Source organism: Lucilia sericata, unplaced genomic scaffold (genome assembly GCF_015586225.1).
Source record: "Lucilia sericata isolate MDLA Ls3-8-SP2 unplaced genomic scaffold, ASM1558622v1 Contig000186F_arrow, whole genome shotgun sequence".
Taxonomy (NCBI): Eukaryota; Metazoa; Arthropoda; class Insecta; order Diptera; family Calliphoridae; genus Lucilia; species Lucilia sericata.
Window position 1 is genome coordinate 158,453 of NW_023994214.1, and position 18,188 is coordinate 176,640.

Consider the following 18,188-nt stretch of genomic DNA (forward strand, 5'->3'; position numbering starts at 1 on the left):
TGACAACTTTTATTGAAAAGCCCTTTTGATTATAATTACATAACCAAACTATGCCAATTGCAAAAAAAATCAAAGCTGCCAAAAAGAAATCATACATGGAACTTAGCCTGCCTTTTGTAACCATGGGACGCTAACAATTTTTATTGACTCATTAAAGAAAAGGCTTTTTGTTGAACCCTAAAGAAGAAACCCCTTTAATTGAAAATGCACTACTCAAATATTTCGGTTTGCGAAAAACTTACAAAGCCGCCAAAAAGAAATCAAACATTGAAAAAGCTAGCCATTTGTAACAATAAGACGTAGAAAACTGTAATGGAGTTACCCTACGATATCCTAGTTAAATCAATCCGCAGATTACTCTCAACCGGCATTTTTAATCGGGCTTTGTCCAAAATTAATGGAATACAGTATTTAAAACGGAAATTATACTTTATTTTAAAAAAGTTTTAATTGTAATATGTGGCCAAGAATTTGGATGAGTATGCCACAATATGTAAAATACAAACTTAAATGACACTTACCTTTTGATTGTTGAATATTTTATGAAATTCACACTTTTTTTATGCGCTAAAGTTTTTAAATTATTTTTCACTAAAAACTATTACACAAATTTAAATAATTTTGTTTAACACTCTTCGTTTTATTTCATTTCACTTCACTAAACTTTGTAATCGAACTAAACTAAAAGACCCGTTATATTTTTTTTTCTGACAGCACTACTACTTGCAGTGTTGCCAACATTGGTCAAGCAAAACGCGCGCAAAAAAATTAAAAAGGGGTAAAAAAGCGTAATTTTCTAACCGAAAATGGGTAAAAAAGCACTAACGTTTTTTAGTCAAATATTGTTTATTTTAATAAAAATTGCACATTATTTCGCTCATTTCCTACAAGACTCCAAAATTCGTTTTTTAGAACATTGACTACAAAACAAAACACGCGTCATACTAAAGTCTTTCATCTGTGTGAGTTAGATTTTTAGTAACGTAAGAACTAAAACTAATGTTTGACGAATATTAGATAAATAAGATGAGAAATTTTCAAATTCCTTGATTTGTTTAAAAGTTATTTTAAAAATAGTAAAATGTCATTAAACATTCAAACTGACAGGCACACTACCAACTGGCGAACCGATGTAACCACACCCAAATTGTAAAATTGTGTGAAATATATTTTTTTTTGCAAAATCTATATATATTATTTTTAAGTTTATATATCGATACCCATAAAATTTTGTACATAGATTTTGTTTTGTTGGTCAGTTATATCGTCATAAAATTCGGAATAAAGAATTATAATAAAAATCTTTTTATTGCGAGTACAACGATGAAGTAATCATGGAGGCTTTATATATTAGGGATAGGTTCAATTGTGTAAAAAAAATTGTATAAAACTTATTTTTTGTCAATTTTCATCGCTGTACTCATATTTTTAAGGGGACCTTAATAGGGGGTAGGGTAGGTTACCGAAAAATCCGAATTAAATTCGGTAGGAAGATTACGTTTGTATAAAAGTTGTTTATTTCGAATTTCTCCGCTATACTCGTATTTTTAAGTCAGTAAAGAGCGTTAAAATCAATTTTTGAAGGTGACCATATGTGGGGGTAGGGTCAATTATGGACCGATTGCCGTAAAATTTGCTAGAGAGATTTTGGCTTATATAAAACATATTTATATCGAATATTTTTAAGTCGGTAATGAGTATTAATGTCATTTGGTAGAGAAATTTTGATGCATATAAAAGTTACTTATGTTGAATTTCAACGCTGCACTCATAGGGAGACCTTATTTGGGGGTAAGGTCAGTTATGGACCAATTCCCATAAAATTTGGTAGAGACATTTTGCCTTATATAAAACTTATTTATGCCGAATTTCATCGCTATACTCGTATTTTTTAAGTCAGTAATGACCGTTTAAATCATTTTCTGAAGGAGACCTTATATGGGGGTAGGCTCAATTATAGACCTATTGCTATAAAATTTAGTAGAGATTTTGGCTTATATAAAACTTACTTATGTTGAATTTCATCGCTATACTCGTATGGGGGGTAGGGTCAATTTTGGACCGATTCCCATAAAATTTGGTACAGAGATTTTGACGCATATAAAACTTATTTATGCCAAATTTTATCGCTATACTCGTATGTTGTGACTGTTAAAGCTGTTTTTCGGGGGGTCACTTGTATGGGGGATATGCGAAATTGCGGACCCATATTGCCCATTTGCCATACCAAACAAACCTTACCTATAAGAAATATTTGTGGAAAAATTTAACTCGCTTGCTCTTTCCGATCTAACCCTATCTTGCTTTCAACAGACAGACGGACGGACAGATGAACAGACGGATGGACATGGTTAGATCGGCTTAGAATTTAATAAGGACCCAAAATATATATACTTTTGTGGGTCTACGACCAATATTTCGATGTGTTACAAACGGAGTGACAAAATCAATATACCCCACTCATCTTTTTTGATGGTGGGTATAAAAAGCACTAAATGCACTGTCATAAAATTAGAAAGCACCACTGTAGTGCCTTTTTGAAAAAAGGCACCATGAGCAAAATTTTCCGCGTTTGGCACACCAAAAGGCACCGCAAATAGTGCTAAAAGCACTAAGTTGGCAACACTGACTACTTGTTTACAATTATGCTTTGTTTTGTTTTCTTCCTTATACTCTCTCTCTCAATCATTATTTGTAAACAAACCCAGTGTTGTAAATAGGGGTAGTAGATTTCATTTTAATGCTAATTTAGAATAATTACAAATAAAATTAAGGCCACAATAAAACTACTATGTATCATCTTACGTGTGAAAACTTTGGAGAATAATAACGATTAGAAAAAATTTTATGTAGTCAAAAACAATTGAAAATAATGCTTTATAGTAAAATTATCAGAAATTTATTTTAAAAGAACAGGTAAGTAAGCTGTGCGGCCATACCTTTTACTTACTTCTAATGTCGTATTGACGTACTGCGCCACAGAAACACACGTCAGTCATCGTAGAAGTATCGATGAGATAAAGAAACATCAAAAGAAATAAATAAAATTAACGAAAGCACTGGAAATTTTAAGTGAATACAATTAGTTGTCTTGTTTTATCAAATTAATAGCTATGTATATGATCCATTTTAACATTTGAATTTTTTATTTTCCGGTTGGCAGAATAAAATACAATAAATATGAAATTAAGCTTAATTACGGCCGTTGCAATTATTTTGCTTATGCGGTTTGTGGTGGCCGAACTACAAGGGCCTCAAGTGACTAGTGGCGAAGTAAAAGATATTTTGGAAACAACGGAAAGTTCAACTAAGCCAACATCGTCTAATGAGGAAGCGGACGCAGAAGAAGATTCCAATGAAGTGCCCAATAATCAACGTAAAGCGGCGAAGTATATAGATGAACAAATGTCGGCAGCTAAGACGGCTGCCCAAATAGCGGCCACCATGCAACCGGCTGAAGGCGGCGATGGAAAGAATAAACTTTTACAATTTGCCATCTTTGAGCGTCTATGGAATGAAGAGGTGGTGCGCAAAAAGTTACAGGAACAAATCGAAACGATTGAAGCGAAAAGAGAACCCATCGAAGCAGTCGATCCAACACAAGAAGAAATTGAAGGTTCGATTGTTTATTTTACACATAAAATCATATCTCGTAATTAAATCATTTCAATTGTTATAGCTCAAAGTATGTATGAAAGAGCAATGGAAATATTTAATGGTGCCAATCCCAATAAACGTGTAGCTCATACTTTACTACGCAAAGCTGCTGAAATGAAAAATAGTAAGGCTCGTTCTACTCTGGCCTGGCTACGCATTTTTGAACAAGAAACGGATTATGATTTGAGTTATGCAGCCAAAGAATTTGACGAATTAGCCAAAGAAGGTTTGGGCGATGCACACTTGGTAAGGGGAAAATAAAAAAATACAACTGTATTTAATAATTGAGTGGTTAATACTGTTGTTTTTTAGGGTCTGGCTTATCTCTATTCTGTGGGAGTGGGCGGCAAAAATGTAAGTCAACCTTTGTCTTTGATACACTTAACTTTGGCCGCACTTGATGGTGAATCATTAGCTGAGATGGCTTTGGGCTATCGTTATTCCTTTGGTATTAATGTCCCCGCCAGTTGTGAAAAGTCTTTGTCGTATTATAAAAGAGTAGCAGCGAAAGTTGCTGCTAATGTAAAATTCTCTAGTGGACCTTTGGTGCACCGTGTCAGACTTTTAGATGAATCTGAAAATCCTGGCAGTCAAGAAACAGAAATTGTGGACTACTATCAATTGCTAGCCGACAAAGGTGATGTACAATCACAAGTAGGCTTGGGACAACTTTACTATCAGGGCGGCAAGGCCATTAAGCAGGATCATCAGAAAGCTTTGGAATATTTTACATTGGCAGCTAATGCTGGTAATGCAATAGGCTATGCCTTTTTGGGTAAACTATATTTAGAGGGCAGTGAGCATATAAAAGCGGATAATGAAACGGCATTTAAGGTAAGATTTTAAAAATGAAAAAAAAAAAAATTAAAATTTATATTAAATTTTAAAATTTTTATAGTATTTTGCCAAAGCTGCCAACTTAGGTGATCCTGTAGGACAAAGTGGTTTGGGCTTGATGTACTTGAAAGGTTACGGTGTACCCAAAGATCCCTTAAAGGCTTTAAACTATTTCACTATGGCTGCTGATCAAGGCTGGGTAGATGGCCAATTACAATTAGGAATGATGTATTTCAGTAAGTTTTCTTGTGTTATATTTATAAATAAAAAATGATTATTTATAACCATTAATAGCTGGCAATGGCGTTAAAACTGATTACAAGTTGGCCTTGAAATATTTCAATTTGGCCTCTCAGTCTGGTCATGTTTTGGCTTATTATAATTTGGGTATTATGCATGCTTATGGCATTGGTATATTACGTTCCTGTGCAGCTGCTGTAGAGGTACAGAAAACATAGTTTAGTACACATTATTAATATATGCTAATATATAATTACATTTATTTAGTTTTTCAAAAATGTGGCTGAACGTGGCACGTGGAGTTCACATCTGATGAAAGCCTATACGAACTACAAAAACAATAACATCAACGAAGCCTTTTTGATATATGCTCTCCTAGCTGAAGTAGGCTACGAAGTGGCACAAAGTAATGCTGCTTATCTTTTGGATCGAGGCGATGTTACCATCTTCCATGATCGCAACGAAGAATTAATAAGAGCATTTTACTATTGGAAACGTGCAGCAGCTCAGGGCTACTCGGCAGCTCAAGTGAAGTTAGGAGATTATTACTATTACGGCTGGGGAACTGATATCGATTTTGAAATGGCTGCTGCTTTATATCGTAAAGCCTCCGAGCAGCAATATAATGCCCAAGCCATGTTTAATTTGGGTTACATGCACGAGAAAGGTTTGGGCATGAAAAAAGATTGGCATTTGGCTAAACGTCAATATGATTTAGCGGCTGTGACAAACGCCGATGCCAAAGTTCCCGTTGCAATAGCATTGTTAAAATTGCAATTGTTGGCCAAAATTGAATCGATAAAAGAGGCAAGAGAAGCAAATATACTATATGTAATTTTTTCTTTTAACAATTTTATTTCATTTTCTGTTACAGTCACCCTACAAATTTATCTTTTATTTGGACGAAAACATTGCTGCTAATTGGGATTTATACATGATTACTATTTTGACTCTGCTTTTGGGTTTCATCATGTACACTAGACGTACTTTAGAAAACCAACTGCAACAGATTCAAGAAAATCCTCAACAGCAGCAGCAAGAAGAAAATGCCGCTGAGCAACCAAACAATGAGAATGTCACAGCAACAACAGTTGAAAATGATATGACTAATACACAATCTGCACAATCTTCAGCAACAACAACTGCTACTACTAAAACAGAAACTACTCAAGACTCTAAAAATGATCAACCATCCACTTCGTCTAAGACGTCTACAGCAACAACGTCGTCTACATCACAACCTGCAACATCTTCAACTTCTACAACAAGTTCATCAGCGTCGTCAGCATTACCATCGGCTGCTTCAAATTCAATCGCTGATCCCACTGAATAATAAGCATATTGATTAATTTAATTTCTTCTTATAAATTACTGTATATTAACTAATATCTACAACTAAATTAAAATTTATTTAAATTTACCCATCCTTATAAAAATTAAAAAGAAAATTCTTTATTTCCTGACCCTAACATCAGTCACCTACACCATCACCCTCTTTCCACTTTATAATATTTTAGAATTTTTGTGTATGTTGTCTGTACATATTACGTATATTTTTGTTTCTTTTTTCTTTTCCTTTAGAATTTCTTTTCATTTTATGATCTTAAATTTTAAAATATGCATATTAATACGATTGTATATTAATTTAAACCATTTATACGAGTATAAGTAATGAAAATTTAAATTTAATATTATTTTTTAATAAAACCTAAGATAAATGAAGACATAAAACTCTAAAACTAAATGTGTTTTTAATATGTTTATAATCTATTCTATTGTTAATTTTTCTCAATCTATCTATCTATCTATCTATCTATCTATCTATCTATCTATCTATCTATCTATCTATCTATCTATCTATCTATCTATCTATCTATCTATCTATCTATCTATCTATCTATCTATCTATCTATCTATCTATCTATATCTATCTATCTATATCTATCTATCTATCTATCTATCTATCTATCTATCTATCTATCTATCTATCTATCTATCTATCTATCTATCTATCTACTATCTATCTATCTAATCTATCTATCTATCTATCTATCTATCTATCTATCTATCTATCTGATCTATCTATCTATCTATCTATCTATCTATCTATCTATCTATCTATTCTATCTATCTATCTATCTATCTATCTATCTATCTATCTATCTTATCTATCTATCTATCTATCTATCTATCTAATCTATCTATCTATCTATCTATCTATCTATCTATCTATCTATCTATCTATCTATCTATCTATCTATCTATCCTATCTATCTATCTTCTATCTATCTATCTATCTATCTAGCTATCTATCTATCTATCTATCTATCTATCTATCTCTACTATCTAGCTATCTATCATCTATTACCTACTATTTCCTGTAGCATTTTCAAGTAACATCAAAAAATTTAAAATTGAAATCGATAAAAGTAACATTCAAATTTTCTTTACATATTTAAACATCACTAACAAACAATATAAAAACTAATTTTAAATAAACTTTTTCAGAAAAATAATTCACAAATAAATTTAAATACTAATTTTTAGGAGAAGAATAACATAAATCCAAGTGATGTCCCATTTAATAAGGGTAAACTGAAAATAAAATTTCTTAAAATATAAATTATAAAAATTTTATTTAGACCTTTATTCGCACCCCCTTGAACCGATCCATTATGCTGACCGGCCAACGCATGCAGCATCAGCAACAAACTCAATGCTGCAAAAGAAGTAAACTGCCACCGAAACTACAACGTTTACAAAAACTGTTTCAAGAGAAAAACGATCTGCCGGTGTTCCTTAAAGGTGGTGCTAAAGATAAAATGCTCTATTACAGCACTTTAGGTTTGGCAGGAATGGGTTTATTGTATAATGTAGTGTTTTTGGCAGGTTATATAATTGATTAAACATAATCCTTACAAATGTTTATTTTTTAATAAATTTATTTAAAATTATTAGTTTAAACAACAATAAAAACTTCTGTAATCGTTTTGTTTTAAATACAAACCTTCATTAACTGGCTGTAGTTGTAGCATGGCTACCACCATCCTCATCAATTTTATCAATAACTAATTTCAGACAATCTTTTGTGGAGACTTTTTCTAAATTGCACATTTTGGTCAAATCCATGGTAGAAATTTGTTCTATCATATCCTTAATGCGTTCCTGCTTAATAATGGCCTTAACCGATTGTCGTGTCGAGGCGTTAGGAGGTGGAGTGGTAGTATATTTTTTCTCTTTGGAATCATTTTCGATGTGTTTACCTTTCGATCGATAATGTTGTTCAATAATTCTGCGTATTTTTAATTTCGTTGCTCGCGTTTTACGATTAACTTGCCCTAAGGCTAAATTGTGTAATTCTTGGAAATTAATTTCTTTATTTACTTGCGCTGAATCGTTTGTTTCTTCCGATAGCAGTGGCAAGTCTTCATATGATTCTACAGTGGATACAATAGCATCATCTTCTAAACTTACGCCTTGACTTAAAAGTTTTGTTAAGTCGGGTGGAGGAGTTAATGGTTCATCCTGAATTACTGGGACATTAAAATTATCATTAATTTCTTTAGATTTGTGTGATATATCATCTACAATCTCCTGGGCCGAGTTTTCCTCTTCTATATTTAAGTTTTCTTTATTTTCTATATCTTGAGTTTCCAATTCAAGACTTTGTGGAACAGCTTCACTAGATTTCTTCTTTTTCTTAGATTTTTTAGTTTTTTCTGTTTTGACTTCTTTGGATTTTGGTGGCTCTTCTAAAGTTTCTTTTTGTTCTTCAACTTCTATTGATTTTTTCTTTTTCTTTTCAGGTTTTGTTATGTTTTCCATTGTTTTAGGTTTTAACTTCCTTTTTAAAATGGCCAAACAGGGCTTTGTTTTAATTTTAACTGGCATTATTGAATTGTACTGTATACCTATGCTATTAAAACAATCTATAAACTCCATGGTATCATAGTCTTCTTGCAGAGATGACCACAATTGGGTGTTGAACTTATTTTTGGCTTCCATTAGTAAATGAGTATATTGTTTTGTTTCTTCTTTGGTATAGTTCATATGTTCATTTTTACAATATCTAGAAAATAAAAAGTTAAATATGTTTTACTAAGATAAAGCCATTTAATACGCACCTCCAATCATCCCTGATTTGCAAAAATCTGCTGACACCACTTTGAGCAGCTAAATTTGATATATGTACTGAAACATTTGTAGTATGATATTCTAAATTGTGCAGATTTCTTAAAGCCAAACCGCCAGGGTAATTGGTACGCGAAACCAATAATAAAAATAATGTTATTAAAACATTGGCCAATAAATGGCCACCAGCACATAAAGATAGAAAACCATGCCATATAGATTTTGAACTATTTTGCCAGCTAAACACGAAAAAAAAGTGTTTGAATAAACCTGGAAATATCTAACAATAAAAGAGGACTTACAATCTGTGACAAGCCGTGGCTGCTGCTAAATTCAATACGGGAAATACATAAATAATAAAACGTAATTCTTTGTGAGGTAATATAGAATATATTAAAACAAATCCTATAGCAGCTATAACAATAGGTCTTATGCGACGTTCCAGCAATAGACCTAAAGGCACAAATAATAAGGAGGCACCCATGGCACGTGGCAAAGCTGAATAGAAATACCACATAAAGGGAGAAGTCTAAAGAAGTTTAATAAAATGCTAGGTTAAGGGAAACCATTACAACAAAAATTGTTAAATTTAAAAATAAATACTAAAAGATGCTTCTATTAAAAAGGATACACCCCAATCGGAGCTTTTATTTAGTACAGTATTATACCATAACACTTCACCCTCCGGCCATAATAGTCTTTTCCAAAAGAATGAATCCACTACTATGGAAGTAGCCAAAATTACCAAACCCGCTGGTAAAGCAATTTTTAAAATTCTATAAGGGAAATGATTAAAATTATAATTATTACAATTAATAAATAGCGGAAGAACAATATTTTATACACACACCTGTCTATCGTTACTTTACGAAATAGTAAATCGAAAAGCAATAGCAAACCTAAAAATATAATCAATTCCGAACGAAAAACCAATATAGCTATGCCGGAGCATATAATAAACGGTTTCAATTGACCATTTAACCAATAAGCCAAAGCATATAAGACTGAAATTAAAATTAGTATAAATGTAATAAATAAGGTTTTAATTTTTAATTAGAGTTATTACCTATAGGCAGTGCCATTATATTGGGTAAAGTTCTACTCATATAGAATATAAAATGAAATTGTGTTAATGTTATAAGACTAAACCAAAAACTAACATTGGTGCCGTACAACTTTGTTATCACACGTTTCAATTTGGTCCAGGATACGGTGACAACAGCAGCCAATATTAAACGCACTGTAAATGGGAATTATTAAAGAGAAATTATTGAAAATAAATTATGTTTTTATAATTTCAACTTTGTGTAACCAACATAAATTATTTAATTTATGAAACTTGTTCTTATTTCACTTGTAATTCTTGTAATAGATAGACATACAGATAGATATACAGATAAATAGATAGATAGATAGATAGATAGATAGATAGATAGATAGATAGATAGATAAATAGATAGATAGATAGATAGATAGATAGATAGATAGATAGATAGATAGATAGATAGATAGATAGATAGATAGATAGATAGATAGATAGATAGATAGATAGATAGATAGATAGATAGATAGATAGATAGATAGATAGATAGATAGATAGATAGATAGATAGATAGATAGATAGATAGATAGATAGATAGATGGATAGATATTAAAACCAATTAAAATTGTAGGAAATACTTTAAATTTAGATGAAATCTGCGAAAACTTATTTTAAAACTTTGTACCTCATGATAATTAAGTATGGAAATAGTAATATTTGTTTTTATTTAATTTATGTTGAATGCACAAATATAGTTAGATTTTTTTTAAACGTTTCTTTCTGTTTACCTACATATTGCGCCCAAAATTTGTTGATATTCAGAGTTTCAAACAGTAAAATAAATGGCGTTGATAGAATCGATATAAATAAGGGACCCAAAAATGTGCGTGGCACAACACCAGGAAACTCATGATGATCATACTTGTTAGAAAATTAAATAAATATTAAATTTAATTTAGAACATAAAAAACCACTTCATTCATACCTGTGTAAAATTGTGCCGTAAATATAAAATATCATGCATAGCCTGTAGATTAAAACTTTCCTCCACTTTGGTAAATGGGGTATATACAAGATGGCCAGCTGCCGTTAAAAATAGCAACAAATCCATTTTAATCGAACTTTACTAAGATCTCTTAAAATCCATAAAATTTTTTAACTTTTACTTTAATTATTTGCTTAATTGTAGCGATAAATTACATAATTTTTTAAAAATTCCACGGCGGACTATAGAGAAATCTCCGTATATGTTTGTACTATAATATTAATATTTGAAAACCAAAAAACGAAATACAAAGTATTATTGTCCAATACACTTCTTAACCAACAGTGACGTCGACTTTGTGTGGATGTGAGTACGGGCAACAGGCCGAAAAAATAAATAATAAAACAAGAGCAAACAGAAATAATAATGTGTCATAAACATTTAGTGGGATTTTTACGCTGACAACACACAACTATGCGGGTGACCTGTTGTTGTTCTTGCTGCTGCTGAAGGAGTGGGCCATTAAGCCAATAACCGGCAAATGAACATAAACACACTTTCGTTATTCTTGAGAGTTTGCGTCGTTGTAAACAAAACACTTGTTGGTTTTCTTGTTTTTAGCAAATAAATACCACAATGTTTGTCTTAATAATAGATTTCACTATTTTTTCAGAAGTTCTTTATTATTTATATATTTTTGTTGTTTTAATTTTATTATTTTTGTTTATCTAAATATAGATGTTTTTGATATATACGTATATACGTGAGCAAAACAACGAAAAGTAAATGTCAAGAACAGATGTTGGCTTGTTTTTGCTACTCGTCAGCAGATGACTCTATCTATCTATTGTTGGTATTTTTAAAAGTAATGCCAAGTTTCGAGTTTATTTTGCGTTAACTTTAAAATGAAATCAGCCCATTATGCATATGTTGGATGTAAATTGTACTAAATGAATAAGTAAGTAACTAACTAACTAACTAACTAACTAACTACTAACTAACTAACTAACTAACTACTAACTAACTAACTAACTAACTAACTAACTAACTAACTAACTAACTAACTAACTAACTAACTAACTAACTAACTAACTAACTAACTAACTAACTACTAACTAACTAACTAACTAACTAACTAACTAACTAACTAACTAACTAACTAACTAACTAACTAACTAACTACTAACTAACTACTAACTAACTAACTAACTAACTAACTAACTAACTAACTAACTAACTACTAACTAACTAACTAACTAACTAACTAACTAACTAACTACTAACTAACTAACTAACTAACTAACTAACTAACTAACTAACTAACTAACTAACTAACTAACTAACTAACTAACTAACTAACTAACTAACTAACTAACTAACTAACTAACTAACTACTAACTAACTAACTAACTAACTAACTACTAACTAACTAACTACTAACTAACTAACTAACTAACTAACTAACTAACTAACTAACTAACTAACTAACTAACTAACTACTAACTAACTAACTAACTAACTAACTAACTAACTAACTAACTAACTAACTAACTAACTAACTACTAACTAACTACTAACTAACTAACTAACTAACTAACTAACTAACTAACTAACTAACTAACTACTAACTAACTAACTAACTAACTAACTAACTAACTAACTAACTAACTAACTAACTAACTAACTAACTACTAACTAACTAACTAACTAACTAACTAACTAACTAACTAACTAACTAACTACTAACTAACTAACTAACTAACTAACTAACTAACTAACTAACTAACTAACTAACTAACTAACTAACTAACTAACTAACTACTAACTAACTAACTAACTAACTAACTAACTAACTAACTAACTAACTAACTAACTAACTAACTAACTAACTAACTAACTAACTACTAACTAACTAACTAACTAACTAACTAACTAACTAACTACTAACTAACTAACTAACTAACTAACTACTAACTAACTAACTAACTAACTAACTAACTAACTAACTAACTAACTAACTAACTAACTACTAACTAACTAACTAACTAACTAACTAACTAACTAACTAATAACTAACTAACTAACTAACTAACTAACTAACTAACTAACTAACTACTAACTAACTAACTAACTAACTAACTAACTAACTAACTAACTAACTAACTAACTAACTACTAACTAACTAACTAACTAACTAACTAACTAACTAACTAACTAACTAACTAACTAACTAACTAACTAACTAACTAACTAACTAACTAACTACTAACTAACTAACTACTAACTAACTACTAACTAACTAACTAACTAACTAACTAACTAACTAACTAACTAACTAACTAACTAACTACTAACTAACTAACTAACTAACTAACTAACTAACTAACTACTAACTAACTACTAACTAACTAACTAACTAACTAACTAACTAACTAACTAACTAACTAACTAACTAACTAACTAACTAACTAACTAACTAACTAACTAACTAACTAACTAACTAACTAACTACTAACTAACTACTAACTAACTAACTAACTAACTAACTAACTAGTACTAACTAACTAACTAACTAACTAACTAACTAACTAACTAACTAACTAACTAACTAACTAACTAACTAACTAACTAACTAACTAACTAACTAACTACTAACTAACTAACTAACTAACTAACTAACTAACTAACTAACTAACTAACTAACTAACTAACTACTAACTAACTAACTAACTAACTAACTAACTAACTACTAACTAACTAACTACTAACTAACTAACTAACTACTAACTAACTAACTAACTAACTAACTAACTACTAACTAACTACTAACTAACTAACTAACTAACTAACTAACTAACTAACTAACTAACTAACTAACTAACTAACTAACTAACTAACTAACTAACTAACTAACTAACTACTAACTAACTAACTAACTACTAACTAACTACTAACTAACTAACTAACTAACTAACTAACTAACTACACTAACTAACTAACTAACTAACTAACTAACTACTAACTACTAACTAACTACTAACTAACTAACTAACTAACTAACTAACTAACTAACTAACTAACTAACTAACTAACTAACTAACTAACTAACTAACTAACTAACTAACTAACTAACTAACTAACTAACTAACTAACTAACTAACTAACTAACTAACTAACTAACTAACTAACTAACTACTAACTAACTAACTAACTAACTAACTAACTAACTAACTAACTAACTAACACTACTAACTAACTAACTACTAACTAACTAACTAACTAACTAACTAACTAACTAACTACTAACTAACTAACTAACTAACTAACTAACTAACTAACTAACTAACTAACTAACTAACTAACTAACTAACTAACTAACTAACTACTAACTAACTAACTAACTAACTAACTAACTAACTAACTAACTAACTAACTAACTAACTAACTAACTAACTAACTAACTAACTAACTAACTAACTAACTAACTAACTAACTAACTAACTAACTAACTAACTAACTAACTAACTACTAACTAACTAACTAACTAACTAACTAACTAACTACTAACTACTAACTAACTAACTAACTAACTAACTAACTAACTAACTAACTAACTAACTAACTAACTAACTAACTAACTAACTAACTAACTAACTAACTAACTAACTAACTAACTACTAACTAACTAACTAACTACTAACTAACTAACTAACTAACTAACTAACTAACTACTAACTAACTAACTAACTAACTAACTAACTAACTAACTAACTAACTAACTACTAACTAACTAACTAACTAACTACTAACGAACTAACTAACTACTAACTAACTAACTACTAACTAACTAACTAACTACTACTAACTAACTAACTAACTAACTAAACTAACTACTAACTAACTAACTAACTAACTACTACTACTAACTACTAACTAACTAACTACTACAACTACTAACTAACTAACTACTAACTAACTAACTAACTCACTAACTAACTAACTAACTACTAACTACTAACTACTAACTAACTAACTAACTAACTAACTAACTAACTAACTACTAACTAACTAACTAACTAACTAACTAACTAACTAACTAACTAACTACTAACTAACTAACTAACTAACTAACTAACTAACTAGCTAACTAACTAGCTAACTAACTAACTAACTAACTTTTTTTTTTTTTTTTTTTTTTTTTATAGGACGTAGTGATAGTACACTATCAACTAGTGGCCCCACGAATACCTCCCCGTCTCACCCCGGTACCACTTTCGCATTTCATCGGGGCAGACGATTTTATATATCGCTATCCTACTCCCCCATCCTCATATGAGATTAGGGGTTCGGCGTTGCGATCAGATCTGCATTTCATTATATGTGTGATAAAATCTTGACACTTCATCCACTTTTCTTCGGATTTCAACATTTCCGAAACAATGTTTACCGGAGTTAATATAGTTCCAATATATTCATATAAAGATCTCCTCATTTGGTTCCATTTTTCACATTGAAATAGAGTATGTTCTGCGGTATCTTCTTGGGATCCACAGTCTTCACAATATATATTCTCTTTTATCTTGAATCTTGTTAAATATGAGTTAAAATTTCCATGTCCCGTTAGTATTTGTGTTAGATAGTAGTGCATTCTACCGTGTTTTCGTTTTATCCAGCTTTCAATGTCTGGTATCAGTTTATGGGTCCATCTACCCCTTTCATCTGCTTCCCATTGTTCCTGCCACTTTGTTAGCAGATTGTTTCTTGCTTCCTCTTTTACATTTTTAATATATTGCGTATTGATGTCTAGACTTGTTGCTACATTCAATCTTTGCCATATTTCTTCTCGCTCCAATATAAGGAGGTCAATGGGTGGAATTCCGGAGAGAACTAAAGCTGCACTTGTGGACACAGTTCTGTACGCTGATATTACCCTTAGGGCACTAACTCTCTGTGGTTTTAACAGTTGTGTGATTACACACTTTCTTTTCAAAGCTGATGCAATTATAGGTGCTGCATACAGCATTTGTGAGTGAACTACACTGTTTATGAGCTTCCTAGTGGAGTCTTTAGGTCCGTTTATATTTGGCATAATTTTTGTTAACACATTTGCAGTTTTTAGGGCTTTGTCTCGAATGTTCTGTACATGTATATTGAAGTTTAATCGATTATCTAGTAGAACACCAAGATATCTTAAACTTTTGCTAAAGGTTATACTTTTACCTTGTATTCTTAGTTTTGGAGCTATAAACGATCTACGATTTGTAATTAATATTGACTCTGTTTTTTCGGCCGCTAATTTCAGACCATGCTCGTTTAACCACCTATCGCAGCGGCTGAGGCTATCATTAGTTATTATTTCCAGAGCTTGTGGCAAAGTATGGGAAATAACAAGTGCTACATCATCGGCATATCCTATAATATGCGCACCTTTTGGTAGCTCGAGATTTAGAAGTCCGTCGTACATCATATTCCATAAAAGTGGTCCTAAGACCGATCCTTGTGGTACTCCTGCAGTAATTTGGTATTCCTTCATACCATCATCTGTTTTATACATTAGGACTCTATCATACAAATAATCAGCTATTATATTATACAGAGAACTATGTATTCTTTTGTCTTTGCATGAGCTCATTACAACACTCCATTTAGCTGTGTTGAATGCATTTTTAACATCAAGTGTAATAACAGTACAAAAACCTTTTTCTTTCTTGGAAGCTAGTGCAATATCTACTACTTCCTTTATAGCTCCAACTGTGCTTTTCCCTTTTTGAAAACCATATTGCTTTGGAGATAATCCACCTTGTCTCCTTATCTCAATGTCTAATCTGGTGGATATTAAACTTTCAAATAGTTTACCTAGTGTATTTATCATACACAAAGGTCTGTATGAACTTGGCTCATTTAGTGGCTTCGTCCCCTTCCGGAGTAGAACCAGCTTTTGGATTTTCCAACACTTCGGAAAAGTACCATTTATGAAGCATAGGTTATAGGCTACCAACAACAACTCTGGCCAAAGCTCACCTGTTAGTTTAAGTACTTCATTTGGGATACCGTCTAGTCCGGGACTTTTTCCCAGTTTAAGTTTTCGGCATGCGCTATTTAGTTCCTCAAGATCAAAAGGGACAATATTGCCAGTACTTTGTAGTTTTTGACTGCATGTATATCCTTGTGTATCTATTGGAAACAATGTAGATACTATTTTTGAAGCCCATGTTGGCTCTGTGATACCTGGTATTGACATCATAGTATGCATCTTCTTAGTTATGATTTTATATGGTTTTCCCCATGGATCATCATCTATAGTGTTGCATATCGCCTTCCATTTTTCTATTTTACTTCTTTTAATTGCGTTTCTAAGTTGTTTTCTCAGTTTTCGATACTTCTTCACAAGCGTGTCGTCGGAGTAGTGACGGGTAGCTATTCTTCGCGCACGTAAACAATTAGTTCGTAGCATTTTGATCTCCGGGGTCCACCAGAAAGCTGGTTCTTTTCTTTTATTGTATTCTTTTATTTTCGGCATACTTGCATTACAACATTTTGTAATGGTATCAGTCACAACGTTTGCTACATTTGCCACTTCTATATTTTCCAGGTTCGTCATTTGTTTTATTTGCTGCAATTTTTTTGTAAATTCGTTAACATTTAGCTTTCTAACATAGACTAGACTATAGACTAGACTATAGACTAGACTATAGACTAGACTATAGACTAGACTATAGTAGACTAGACTATAGTAGACTAGACTATAGTAGACTAGACTATAGACTAGACTATAGTAGACTAGACTATAGACTAGACTATAGACTAGACTATAGACTAGACTATAGACTAGACTATAGACTAGACTATAGACTAGACTATAGACTAGACTATAGACTAGACTATAGTAGACTAGACTATAGACTAGACTATAGACTAGACTATAGACTAGACTATAGACTAGACTATAGACTAGACTATAGTAGACTAGACTATAGTAGACTAGACTATAGTCTAGTCTATAGACTATAGACTAGACTATAGACTAGACTATAGACTAGACTATAGACTAGACTATAGACTAGACTATAGACTAGACTATAGACTAGACTATAGACTAGACTATAGACTAGACTATAGACTAGACTATAGACTAGACTATAGACTAGACTATAGACTAGACTATAGACTAGACTATAGACTAGACTATAGACTAGACTATAGACTAGACTATAGACTAGACTATAGACTAGACTATAGACTAGACTATAGACTAGACTATAGACTAGACTATAGACTAGACTATAGACTAGACTA

General features: G+C 31.3%; 3 protein-coding genes across 8 annotated transcripts in view; 2 read left to right on the forward strand and 1 right to left on the reverse strand.

Annotated features, from left to right (window-relative positions):
* Positions 1-11,654, reverse strand: part of LOC119601700 (probable Dol-P-Man:Man(7)GlcNAc(2)-PP-Dol alpha-1,6-mannosyltransferase) — a 41,271-nt gene extending 29,617 nt beyond the window's left edge. Inside the window, exons 1-9 of one of the 5 annotated variants that reach the window (XM_037952830.1) lie at positions 10,893-11,654; positions 10,696-10,828; positions 9,932-10,105; positions 9,716-9,869; positions 9,497-9,641; positions 9,168-9,394; positions 8,859-9,104; positions 7,742-8,803; positions 7,454-7,572 (exon numbers count right to left, since the gene is read on the reverse strand). In XM_037952830.1, coding sequence (XP_037808758.1) covers positions 7,747-8,803; positions 8,859-9,104; positions 9,168-9,394; positions 9,497-9,641; positions 9,716-9,869; positions 9,932-10,105; positions 10,696-10,828; positions 10,893-11,018 — 2,262 coding nt within the window. In that variant the 5' untranslated portion in view covers positions 11,019-11,654 and the 3' untranslated portion in view covers positions 7,454-7,572; positions 7,742-7,746. Of the gene's footprint in view, positions 1-7,453; positions 7,573-7,629; positions 7,649-7,669; positions 8,804-8,858; positions 9,105-9,167; positions 9,395-9,496; positions 9,642-9,715; positions 9,870-9,931; positions 10,106-10,695; positions 10,829-10,892 lie in introns of those variants that run through there. The other 4 variants (XM_037952829.1, XM_037952832.1, XM_037952833.1 and 1 more) reach the window with 4 other exon arrangements.
* Positions 2,777-6,473, forward strand: LOC119601699 (protein sel-1 homolog 1). Of its 2 annotated transcripts, none has more exons than XM_037952828.1 (8): positions 2,777-2,916; positions 3,164-3,616; positions 3,680-3,903; positions 3,970-4,491; positions 4,556-4,730; positions 4,789-4,937; positions 5,002-5,541; positions 5,609-6,473. In XM_037952828.1, the coding sequence occupies exons 2-8, from the start codon at positions 3,181-3,183 to the stop codon at positions 6,065-6,067; spliced, it is 2,505 nt and encodes an 834-aa protein (XP_037808756.1). In that variant the 5' UTR covers positions 2,777-2,916; positions 3,164-3,180; the 3' UTR covers positions 6,068-6,473. The 2 variants fall into 2 exon arrangements, with proteins under 2 accessions (XP_037808756.1, XP_037808755.1); XM_037952827.1 differs by lacking the exon at positions 2,777-2,916 and adding an exon at positions 2,988-3,072 and having other exon boundaries at positions 5,609-6,467.
* Positions 7,182-7,703, forward strand: LOC119601702 (cytochrome c oxidase subunit 7A1, mitochondrial-like). Its single transcript, XM_037952836.1, has 2 exons — positions 7,182-7,324; positions 7,377-7,703. Exons 1-2 carry the CDS (start codon positions 7,307-7,309, stop codon positions 7,638-7,640), a joined length of 282 nt encoding a protein of 93 aa, XP_037808764.1. The 5' UTR covers positions 7,182-7,306; the 3' UTR covers positions 7,641-7,703.
* Positions 11,655-18,188: the final 6,534 nt, after the last annotated feature.